The 12,479-nt window shown below is 38.1% G+C and overlaps 1 protein-coding gene across 2 annotated transcripts; it reads left to right on the plus strand.

Moving 5' to 3' along the window:
• The first annotated feature begins 89 nt into the window (after window positions 1–89).
• e2f5 (E2F transcription factor 5) lies at window positions 90–5,826 on the plus strand. 2 transcript variants are annotated; one of them, XM_083541189.1, is made up of 8 exons: window positions 90–429; window positions 1,126–1,235; window positions 1,349–1,510; window positions 3,182–3,290; window positions 3,665–3,950; window positions 4,273–4,449; window positions 4,592–4,630; window positions 4,912–5,826. In XM_083541189.1, exons 1-8 carry the CDS (start codon window positions 298–300, stop codon window positions 5,019–5,021), a joined length of 1,125 nt encoding a protein of 374 aa, XP_083397315.1. In that variant the 5' UTR covers window positions 90–297; the 3' UTR covers window positions 5,022–5,826. The 2 variants fall into 2 exon arrangements, with proteins under 2 accessions (XP_083397315.1, XP_083397316.1); XM_083541190.1 differs by lacking the exon at window positions 3,182–3,290 and having other exon boundaries at window positions 94–429; window positions 1,349–1,532.
• Window positions 5,827–12,479: the final 6,653 nt, after the last annotated feature.

Raw genomic sequence — 12,479 nt, forward strand, 5'->3', positions numbered from 1 at the left:
TCTCAATATATATAAGACGACATCTTTTGTGTTTAATTTGTGAACGAGCAACCGATGAAGGCTGCTGGTTGCTAAGGCAACCTAACGTCATTTCCGTTCATTTAAAAATCCAGCTCTCTGGTGTTACTTCGAGGTGAAAAAAAGGGGGAGCAAAAAATAAAATAAAAAATGAACGTCAGATTTCTCTCAGAGGTTCGATAGGTGTGTAACCTGACGAGATAATTGAAGCGTCACTGCTTCGTGTGTCTCTGTGTGTTGTGTAGTTTGAGAACGGACCGTGTTGTATAGTATGGTACTATGGCTGAGTCGAGCCTTTCACACGCGGTTCCGAACGGGTCCAGTCGCTACGAGAAGAGTTTGGGACTCCTCGCCATTAAATTCGTCACCCTGCTTCAAGAAACCAAAGATGGCATTCTCGACTTAAAAGTGGTAATTATTTTTAAACCTTCTTGTATTGCTTGGGAGTGAGGCAAAAGGTGAGCCAGGTGACACTTGGAGACACCAGGAGACTCCTGTGAATGAACAGCCTGAGGTGAGGTGAACGAGTCTGTGAAACTCGTACACAAACAGCCTTTAAATCCTTTTATTTTTATTTATTTCTAACGTTTTAAAGTTTCACTTTCTTAAAAATATCAAATACATGAGGCAATTTGTTGTGTAAAGTTTTCAGTGTTGGAAGTTTTATGCAGGTGATGTGGTTGTGAGTTGTTATTTTCCACACATTGCTTTTATTTTACTAATAATCTTATACAATATTTCAATATTTATTATATGCTATAGAGTAAATTTCCTGGGAAATATTTATCCGAAAACAATACAATATTATGCCATGTAACAGCAATAAATGTCATCATTCTTCCACTTGATGAGTCTTGCTAGTTTATACTGCAGCTTCTTTATGTATTCAATTGTATGTTCATATATGATAAAGAATTAGTCAAACTGAACAACTAGACATAAGGAAATATTTCCTGCTGTGCCCCCCTTCCCCCTCGCGCTTTTGTCTTCTGACTACCTCTAAACCTAATCACTAATCCCTCAGTAATGTTCACACCAGGGGCTCTTGTTCCGCCAGCTGTGTCTGTTAGTGAAATGTGAACTGGTTTCTGTGCTTCTGCTCTCCAGGCTGCCGAGTGCCTGGCCGTCAGACAGAAGAGAAGGATCTACGACATCACGAACGTCCTCGAAGGGATCGGACTCATCGAGAAAAAGACGAAAAACACCATCCAATGGAAGTGAGTGGAAATAAAAAACTTGACTGCTCAAAATTGTTGTACTATGCTGCAGTCAGAGTATGCTGTTCAAACAGACTGTGGAGAATTGTGATAACTGGCTCATTTTGGATTAGGGGAGAGAGTTCGGGCTGCCAGCCTCAGGAGATCCTAGAGCAGGTGGAACTTCTGAAAGCTCAGATAGCTGAGCTGGAGAGGCAAGAACGAGAGCTGGATGTGCAGAGGGCATGTCTGCAGCAAAGCGTCAAACATCTACAGGAAGAACCCAACATCAGCAGATATCCTTTGAGTCATTTTACAGTTAAGTGAATACAATAGGGTCGTTCTGCATGCTCGGAAAATGGATGGAAGTCCCGAAAATGTTTAGGATGAATATTCTCCAATCAAAGGAGTATCGGTTCTTTATACTAACTTGTTTAAAGTTTATTTCACTAAGGCTGCGTCCTTTAAATACACGCTATGTTTGATGTGTGGAATTAAATAAGACAAAGGGGGGCATGATGAAAGAGCAAGTGCCCTGAACATAGATCCACTTCAAGAAGGGCAAATTAAATTCTCTGAATATGTCTCAGCAAGATACATTAGTTCTCCAGTACAATAAATTCACAGAATTCACTAGTACACAGTTCAGGAACATAATGTTAAAGCAAAAAGAAGTTAAAATATTGTGTACTTTTAAACCGAAGGTAATGTCCTACTACAATCAAGATTGATGCAATTGAATCTCGAAGGTGACCAATTGCCCCCTAAGGATCATGTAGAGAAATTATATTCAAAGTGTTGCTCTTTCTCTGCGTCCATTTTGCTTCCTTTCTTTCTCAGCCACTCAAGCATAAATGAGCACTCGAATCTTTATTGGGTTTTACTGCACTTAAATGCTTAGTGAATTTTATATTGCTGTTTTAAGGATCATTGAGTAAACAGCTGAGCAGCTTGCCTCTAAATCATTAGCACATTAGCAGAGCCAGTTGTTTGTCTTGGTTCACTATGTGAATGTGCCTGCAGTTACAATAAATGAAGATTTATTCCAAGCTTCCACCGGCAGAAAGCCAAGTACTTTGTTGTTTTAGCATTCAATTATCAGTGCTCCCTTTTTATGTCAACCCTTAAACTCTTTAGGTATCTTTTAGATACCTTGTTTTTCTCTTTCTTAAACCAAGAACATTGCAGATTAACTTTTTTTTTAAACCTTTTTAAAATGGTCTCTATTAATTACTTACTTGCAATAAATATATAGTATTTAATTCGATACTAACAATTTTGAAGGAAGAAATCGTTATTTTTCTGCAAATGGCTGGGAGGTGATAAAGGACATTAATCAGACTGTAGTCTCATTTAATACTGGAATTCATGAATTTTGACATTGTTTACAGTTGGAAGAGTTTGTGGCCTTATACTGTGTATTAGCACTTTAAAGTAAACGATTGTGGTGTGGCATGACTGTAAAATCGCTATGCACCCACCTCGCCATCATAGTTTTATTTATTCATTTAGAAATTTCACTCGGCTCTCGATCTTTTAAACATTTTATTAGGTCAATTTCCATGATTTTAAGTCTTTTATCTAACAGCCGTTGGATTGTGTATTCCAAGCGTTTGAAGTGGAAGTGTGGAATTTCTCTGCAAGAGGCCTGAAAACCATAGAAGTCTATTATAATCTCAGCGCAGCCGTTTGCATGAGTGCATATAATTATAGGCGCTTAACTGTGGCTGTTGTGAAGAAAGTTCAGTTTTTCCGGTCGTGTGCCAAGTTTTTTTTTTTTTTTTTTTTTTTTTTGGCCACTTGCCCCAGCAGAAGTTCACTTTCGTTGGGTTTCTTGTATTCAGGGTTTTACCACAATCAGGGATTGATTTTTAAAGAATAAACATCCCTGCTTTGCATTCACTGTTCAACCGAACCTTGCATGTTGCCCAAGTGTTCCCTCCATATTATTCCTTTACTTTGAATACGTATAGTTATGTGACTCATGAGGACATATGTGATGTGTTCAGCGGAGACACTCTCCTGGCAGTAATGGCACCTGCAGGAACACAACTTGAAGTCCCCGTGCCAGAAGTGGTATGGAATGTTACATTTATAATAATGTGAGCCTAGTTGGGGTCCAAAATCAAACAGAGACTGGCAGTGAAACTTGAGATGTAGCATTTCAAGAATAAGTTACTTAAAGGTGAGTTCCTGCCACAATATGAGACACAGCCGTGAATCAAAGAAAGGGAAATTTCAATAAGCTAATTCCTTTTTCCTCAGAAGAAATTAGGAAAAAAACAAACAAATTTGCATCCACTTGTAGTTTTCCTGTTTATCGACAGTAATAAAGTAGTTTATAATAAATTGTGTAATATGCAGTCTGAGCTCTGATGAAGTGAAACTGTGGACCTGGCAACCACATACTTAAAAAACACATTTGATCTGATCTATTTTGATTGTCTCAGTTTCAGAATGGCCAGAAGAGATACCAGGTGAATCTGCGGAGCCAATCGACTCCAATCCAAGTTCTGCTGATCAACAGAGAGGCACGTGGCTCCAGACCTGTTGTCTTCTCCGTGCCACCCCCAGATGATATTTGTGCCATGCCCACTCCACCCAGCACACCTGCCTGCCTACTACAAAAGTACCCCATTACGTCGGAGTCGTGCGGTTTGGAGCACAGCCAACTCAAGAGCTCTGTGCCTGAGCACCAGCTCACCCCCTTGTCTACTCCACCTGATGTTCATATGGGTATAGTCAACTTGTTGATACATGGTTTGTTGATGTATTGGCAACATGCAGTTGAGTTCTCGATTCCGATTGGTCAGAATGTGTTCATAATTTTTTTTGTATGATTGCACACTAGTACTTCCAGTTGTTTTTAATTTTCCATTTCGTTTTATTTTATATATGGCACAGAAAAATCATTGTTTATTATCATTTTTTTGCATTTTATAGTAGTCTAGAAGTTTGAAGATATTCACCAATAATCAGTTGAATGAGTAGACAAATCCTGTCATGTTGTTCTTGATTTACAGCTATTAGACATTTTTATTTATTAATCCATTTTCAGAGTGCAACTCTGAATCCTCTGGGAGTCGGTGCTTGTTAATGCAGGAGCCCCTTGTTGAATCGGAGGCTTCAGCACAGGCTCATGGAGATCTGGGTGCACAGGATATGCAGTCCATGCTGGATGTAGGAAATCTGCTCCGACTTAATTCTGTAGACCAAATGAAGGAGGAGAGAGAGGGTAAGCTGGAGCAAAATGTGTGTGTGTGTGTATGTGTGTGTGTGTGTGTGTGTGTGTGTGTGTATATATATATATATTACAACCTCAATTTATAAAATTTTTCATTATATTTGTCTTACAAATTGCATTTATATCTTTTAAGGTGTTGCTGATCTCATAGATGAGCTCATGTCATCTGATGGTGAGTTTCATTCCATGCATTTAAATCAGAGTTTTGGTCTGATCTGTTATGTTTTCCTCAAAGCTCCATGGTAACTAAACGAGTAATTCCCAGCCATTCTTATCGCATGTGTCCACTTTATGAGTTGAAATAGCAACAAAAGAAAGATTGTTTACTTTGGGAGGGAAGAAGTGGCATAAAACCTTCCAAACAGCCTCATAAGAATCCCTGCCAACAGTCGTGGAAGAGCCTCTTTTGTTTGCAGAGTTGCACCTGCGCTAATTTTGTTTTTGTTTCTCCAGTCTTCCCCCTGTTGCGCCTCTCGCCCAACCACGGTGTGGATTACAATTTCAACCTGGATGACAACGAGGGAGTGTGTGACCTGTTTGATGTTCAGATTCTGAATTATTAAGCAAAGTCCGATTCTGCTGTGGACTTTGGCACTATTGTCCTCCCCCACCATGGTAACCCTCCAGAACATTGGCACCAATCAACGCCATTCAAAAACACTCTACACACACTGCCCATTGGCCTCGTTTCATACTAATTTCAAGGTCTCTTCTTACCAGAATGTTTTTCAGCTGTTCAGTTTTCCCTGTAGAAACTAAAAACCACTATAAATCTGAGATTTTGATGCCATCAAAATGATTTTGCATTATACTACTAATTAGCGGTATAATAATCTTTCTACATTGTCATCTGTTTAATATTAAGAGCATCATTTAAAATTAGTCTTCCTCTTATCTTGCTGTATAGTAACTGGAGCATGTGCCTTAAGATCCCCTTTCTGTTTGTTTTATTTGCCTTTAGCACAGAGATCTGAAACGATAGGGGTCTTATGCACTTGTCTGCTTTTACTGTTTTTGGTTAAAGTGTTGAAAGAATAATTGCAGCGCTGCCTTAGTTCAATTTCAAAAGTTTACATTTTTATTTCTACAGCTATTTAAAAGGTTTTCTCTGTAAAAAAAAAAATGAATAGCCTTAGATAGTTCTTGTATCTAATTTATCATTACGAGTGCTCTTGAATAAGAGAATGTTATGATGTTAAGCTGCCTTTCAAAAATCTTAAGGTCTAATGGACTGAACACGTGCCTTCAGTAGCCCTAATCAAAGTGGTGATTTTTATTTTATTTTTGTATTTTTTTTATGGGTTGGTTTGCACATTTTTTGTTATAATTTTTTTTTTTTTTACAAATAAAATGATTGCATTTCAAAAAGCTCCCTCGTAAATTTTCTGTTTTTTTATTACGTTTTTTTTGGGCTGAGTACAAAAATATTCCACTGTCACATAAATCCCTGACTCTGAAAACATGTGACCAAAATAATCACATTCACAAATGTGATCTCTGATCTTTGCAAAATGGATGTTTGGGCCGGATAAGCTCATTTGAATTTCAAGTTTGACATATAATAGTCTTTAGAGTTCAGAGTTTTAGAGTGGTAGAATGGTTCAATTAAGAATGGTGCAAAAAAATTGGTTTGAACTGCAAGGAAGCTTGTAGAAACATCTATACAAAGATGCCCAAACTAGGTCCTGGGGCCCAATGATGACTTTTGCCTACCATGCCAAGTATTAAAGGGAAAAAAAAAATCACTATTAAAATGTTTTTAATTGTTATGCTGCAAATTTTTTTATTCAAATGACTAAATTATTTAGAGAATGTAAGTGAATTTACATCGTAATTCAGAAAAAAATATTTAAATAAGGAACTGCTTTGTGTCTCATTAGAGATCACTGATATTACAAGCATAATGCTTTGAACTGTATTGTGCTATAAATGGGATTGTTTCTCTGTTCATATTCTATAATTTCCACTGACCTATAAAAGAAATTAAGCACATTACAGAGTAATTCTGTAACGGTGTTTAAAATGGCCACAGGAGGGCAGTAGAAACAAATATATAAAATACAAACCCGCCATTCTTCCAGTCTGTTGCATTATTCATAAAACATCAATATTAAATGAACAAATGTAAACCTCAAATTTAATCTACTATAAGAATCTGGAATCTTTAATCTGGTTCCTTGCAAGGTTTTTCTCATACTATCTCAGGGAGTTTTACCTGGCAATTGTCACCTCTGGTTCACTTATATATAGATTTATCACACACAGACTGATATATTTCAAGTGTTTATTTCTTTTAATTCTGATGATTTTGGTTCTAAAAAAATTTGAATACTTCATAAGACCAAACTAAAAATCATTGTAGTGAATTGTTGGTCTTCTGAAAAGTATCTTCATTTACTGTATATGCACTCAAAACTTGTTAGTGGCTCCTTTTGCTTTAATTACTATCTCAATTTGGCATGGCATGGAGGTGATCAGTCTGTGGCACTGCTGAGGTGGTGTTGAAGCCCAGGTTTCTTTGACAGTGGCCTTCAGCTCTTTTGCATTTTTTGGTTTCTTGTTTCCCATTTTCCTCTTGAAAATGGGAAACAAGATTCTCTCTGGGGTTCAGGGCTGGTGAGTTTGCTGGCCAGTCAAGCACACCAACACCATGCTCATTTAACCAACTTTTGGTGCTTTTGGCAGTGTGTGCAGGTGCCAAATCCTGCTAAAAAAATTAAATCAGCATCTCCATAAAGCTGGTCAGCAGAGGGAGGCATGAAGTGCTCTAAAACTTCCTGGTAGATGGCTGTGTTGAAATTGGACTTGGTAAAACACAGTGGACCAACACCAGCAGATGAAATGACTCCCCAAACCACCACTGACTGTGCAAACGTTACACTGGACCTCAAGCAACTTGGCTTCTGTGCCTCTCTTCTCTTCTTCCAAACTCTGGGAACTTGATTTTTAAATGAAGTGCAAACTTTTCTTTTTTTATTTATCTAAAAAAAAAAAAAAAGACGACTTTAGCCCACTGTGCAACAGTCCTTTGCCCAGGTAAGACAACCTCTGACGTTGTCTCTGGTTCAGGAGTGGCTTGGCACAAGGAATGCGTCAGTTGTAGTCCATGGATACGTCTGTGTGTGGTGGCTCTTGAAGCATTAACTCCAGCTGCAGTCCACTCTTTGTAAATCTTCCCTAAATTCTTGAATGGGCTTTGTTTTAACTTTTTCTACCACATTTTTCCTTTCATGCAACTTTCCATTAATGTGCTTGGATATAGCACTCTGTTAACAGCAGCTTCTTTAGCGATGACCTTTTGTGTCTTATCCTCCATGTGCAGGGTGTCAATGATCGTCTTCTGGACAACTGTCAAGTCAGCAGTCTTCCCCCATGATTGTGCTGCCTGAACCAGACTGAGACACCATTTAAAGGCTCAGGAAACCTTTTACAGGTGTTGGATTTAATTATCTGATTAGATGTGACACCACGAGTCTCTAATTTGAAACTTTTTCACAATATTCAAATTTTTTCAAATACTGAATTTTGGGTTTTTATTAGCTGTAAGCCATAATCATCAAAATTAATGAAATTAATACACACTTGAAATAGATCCGGCTGTGTGTGATGAATCTATATAATATCCAAGTTTCACTTTTTGTATTTAATTACAAAAATAAATCAACTTTTTTTATAATATTATTATTTATTGAGATGTACTTATGATGTATTTATGATGTTAAAAATTCATATTTGTAATATTTTTGCAAAGCTGCTTTGTGACAAAGCACTTTTGTTCACAGGATGCCCCGGGATGGGGAGGGAAAGAGAAGCAGTGAAGAAAAATTAGCGTAGCTGCTGTTCATGATATTAACAGCACAAGTTGATAATGTGCATTTAATCAGATGTTCTGGAGCACAAGGTTATGATATGTGTGTAGGCTTTGCTAAAAAGATAAACTGGAAGAGTGTGTCGGAGCCACGAACACTGTCAGGAAAACTATTCCAAAGTTTAGGAGATAAATTTGAGAATGCTCTACCACCTTTAGTGGACTTTGCTATTCTAGGAAAACAGGCTGGAGTACACCAAGATGCGGCAGCAGGTGAAGAGGAATGTGGCAAAAGCCAAGGACAAGGCATATGAGAAGCTGGATGTGAAGTTGGACATTAAGGAGAGAGAAAAGGATTTGTAGCCATTGGCCAGACAAAGAGGCCGAGCTAGGAAAGATGTGCTGCAAGTTAGAGCAATAAAGGATGGAGATGGTGTGGAAGTGTGTTGAGAAGATGGAGGGAGTAGAAGCTGATGAATGAGGAAAAAAAGAGAGAAAGAGAGAAGGTTGGATGATGTGGAGATGGTGAAGCAGGAAGTGGACAGGATTAGTAAGAAGGAAGTGAGAGCAGCAATTAAAAGGATGAAAACCTGGACCAGATGACATACCGGTAGAATCATGGAGATGTTTAGGAGAGGTGGAAGTGTAGTTTTTAACTAGATTGTTTTACAAGATTCTGGAGAGTAAGAGGATGCCTGAGGAATACATAAGGAGTGTGCTGATACCGATATTTAAGAATAAGGGAGATGTGCAGACCTGCAGTAACTACAGGGGAATTAAGTTGATCATTCACACCATGAAGTTATGGGAAAGAGTAGTGGAAGCCAGGTTGAGAGAAGAGGTGACCATCTGTGAGCAACAGTATGGTTTTATGCCGAAGAAAAGCACCACAAATACAATATTTGCTTTGAGAATGTTGATGGAGAAGTTTAGAGAAGGTCAGAAGGACTTGCATTGTGTGCTTGCTGATCTAGACAAAGCTTACGACAGGGAGCCGAGAGAGGAGTTGTGGTACCATATGAGGTCAGGTCAAGTCAGGTGTAGCAGAGAGGTATGTGAAAGTGATGGAGGACACGTATGAGGACAGTGTGACAACAGTGAAGCGTGCAGTCGGAATGACAGATTGGGTCAAGCATCGGCTCTGAGCCCTTTCCTGTTTGCAATGGTGATGGACAGGTTGAGGTCGGCCGAGGTCAGACAGGAGTCTCCGTCTGATGTTTGTGGATGATATTGTGATTTGTGGTGAGAGTAGGGAGCAGATTGAGAGGCACCTGGGGTCAACAGTGCAAAGTAATGATGATTGTGTTATCTAAAGAGAAGAGTGCAGCCAGGGTGAAGTGGGTTGCAGAAGAGTGGCAGGAGTGATTTGTGATAGAAGAGTATCTGCAAGAGTGAAAGGGAAAGTTTATAGGACTGTGGCGAGACCTGCGAGGTTGTATGGTTTAGAAACAGTGGCATTGACTAAAAGATTCTTTGTCTGTAATTCTTGGAGAAAAATGTTTACCACCCCTTAAAACATATTGTTTATATTGAAACATGCTGTTTGTTTAAACCTTTTTGCACCATTTTTACATCAAAATGACAGGAATTTAAGTTTAAAAATTCACAACTGCATTCTGTAATATGTATATCTGACATCCTGTTGTTTCCCACAGTGTTTGGTGAACTGCTGGAATGAGCTTGTTTGTCTGACAAATGCATAAGAAGAAAATGTACTTTACTGTTCAATAATACAATGGTTGAGCTCTCATTTGTCTTATAGACATTATAAATAAGCAACAGAAGACACACACTGGTAATGCATGTTGATTTAATTACACATTTATTACTATGTGCTGAAATAGGCGTTACTATAAATACATTAATATAATAAGCGTGTTTTATATGTATTTATATAATTTTTCTTTTTAAAAAAATCATACTGCACTAAATAAAAAACAAAAACAAAAATGTTATTCTATCTTGACCACAAAACACAATGCTGACATTGACCAATGACATTTTTGAGGAAATAAATTGTTCCCAAATCTAATTGCATCTGGAAGCAAGCTGCTCTAGAGTCTGGAGGGTTTTATACATACTGATCTTTTGGCAGGAACAAGTCCAAATATGTGCTGGTCATATGGTGGAGTAAGGTTTTCTTTCTATGGGCGGTTCATCTGACTTGACTAACGTATTGCAGCTTGTTCAGCTCATTTTGGGTTGTGGTGCCAAACCAGACTGTTAACGAGGTGGCGTGGACAGACTCGGCTCCTGTGGTTGGTTGAACTTCCTCAGCTGTCCCAGAAAGCACTTCCTTTGCTTTTAGGCTATACGGTTTATGTTGGCTTCCTGTTCCATGTTTCCGGACATGACAATTCCCAGTGATTTATCGTCATAGTTTCATTTACAATTGTAACAAACATTTCGCAGAAGTTCTTGAAGCTGGAGTGTAAAATGCTCAAAAAACAACGACTGTAGGTCTAAATTCTTTGTTGATTAGAGCGGTCAGAGGATTCAGATTGGATTGAGCTACCAGGAAGCATGTACAATCTCCTATAATCATTCTTTACACTTGTGGTGCATGAAATACAGACCAGAAATGCATTTGTGCATGCATGAAATACTGACCTTGAGGTTGACAAGGTAGAACAGCAAAAGATCACACTGCATTTCACGCCTTTTAGTCAAGAACAGGAAGTGTAATGCAATCATATGCACACACTCACTCAAACTGGACAATTACATTTGTTTTAAATTAACAGATTTTTTTTTTTTTTTTTTTTTTACAGTCTTCCACTGTCCAATTTTGGTGCACCCCAGAGAAAACATTTAGGCTCCTATTCTAGTGTTTGAAATGTATCAGGAATTAAACTGTTGTTAGTTAATGGACAGACTCAGCTCTTGTGGTTGGTTGTACTTCCCCAGCTGTCCAGGAAGTGCATCCTTTATTGAACCTTTTAGGCAATACAGTCTTTGTTGGCTTCCTGTTTGAGATTCTCAGAGATGGTTGTTCCCAGAGAATTATTAATAAAAGTTTCACAGATGTGTCTTTGGAGGTGAAGTGTACAAGGAGAAGAACAGTGGCGTGAAGACAATACTTGGGTATTGATAATGCTAAAAAGAGTTTTTTAAACTATTAATGATAAATAAGCATTTTCTAAAATATGCTTAAAAATGCTGCTTTACTTTTAAGAAAATACATGGATACAATCAAACGTTCTCCAGACATGAAGCAACTTCATTAATTCACTCCAAGAATTTTTTACACAGGCAATGTGTAAGAAACCCAGCATTAAATACAAAATTCCACACAGCTGTGCAGAGACAACCCCTAGGTAACATCCTGTTAGTTTGGCTACGTCACTCTGAAGGAAGTGCATAGGGTTATACAACTACTAACTACTACTAACCTTTTTCCGTATCAGTAGTAATAAAAAATAGATCAGTTGATTTTTAGTTGTCTTCTGTAAAAAAAAGTGCATTTAGCCCACATTCTTTACGGTCTGCATGTTTCTTTTTCCCGTCTGAGTCATTGTTTTTTTCCACTGCCTTAGCTGCCCATGGCAACTAGTAAATCTATTTGGAGACTAGTGTTCACAATTTCTTTTGTATGGTGCCCTGTGATGGCTTTGTGTCTCATTCAGCATGTTCCTGGGATTGGAAGTTACTGAAAATCCAAGCAGCAGAGCATGTTCTGTCATGCATAACCCATGACTCACAGTGCACAAGAAATGTAAACTAGCATTAATTTGAATTTTGCATTGTAACACATCAGATTAGAATTATTGAAGGATGATTGAGTACATGTAGTACTTTTTCATTCATCTGTTGCTGGGTTTCTGTTTCCCATTATTTATGTACACAATGGACTGACAATTATGAACCTCTATTGGAAGATATATACATATCTTCCTGGGCATCCAGACATTGACGTGCACATTACTATGTATAACATTGACAAATAGCACCTATGTGTTGAACATAACTCACGACAGAAGGCATGTATGAAAAACAAGTATTCAAATGTTTTTGAGAAAAAGGAAATCCAACAAAGCAACATCGTATGAATTATCTCTAAGAGGAGATTTACTTCCTTTTCACTTAACAGAGGTTTCAAACCTGTCTAGGCGTCACCAAGTAGAATTGTGCTAATAAGTCCCTGCTTGTCCAAAACATAACAATAACAAACTTCAGATGTCTTCCAGAGAAAAATTGCAGTTTCACAATACTT

The sequence above is a fragment of the Silurus aristotelis genome, assembly GCF_946808225.1.
Source record: "Silurus aristotelis genome assembly, chromosome: 5".
In the NCBI taxonomy this organism is placed as follows: Eukaryota; Metazoa; Chordata; class Actinopteri; order Siluriformes; family Siluridae; genus Silurus; species Silurus aristotelis.

Coding starts and splice junctions, on each gene's coding strand:
- e2f5 (XM_083541189.1), top strand. CDS start 298: ATGGCTGAGTCGAGCCTTTCACACGCGGTTCCGAACGGGTCCAGTCGC. Junction 430..1,125: donor GCATTCTCGACTTAAAAGTG/GTAATTATTTTT, acceptor TCTGCTCTCCAG/GCTGCCGAGTGCCTGGCCGT. Junction 4,450..4,591: donor AATGAAGGAGGAGAGAGAGG/GTAAGCTGGAGC, acceptor ATATCTTTTAAG/GTGTTGCTGATCTCATAGAT.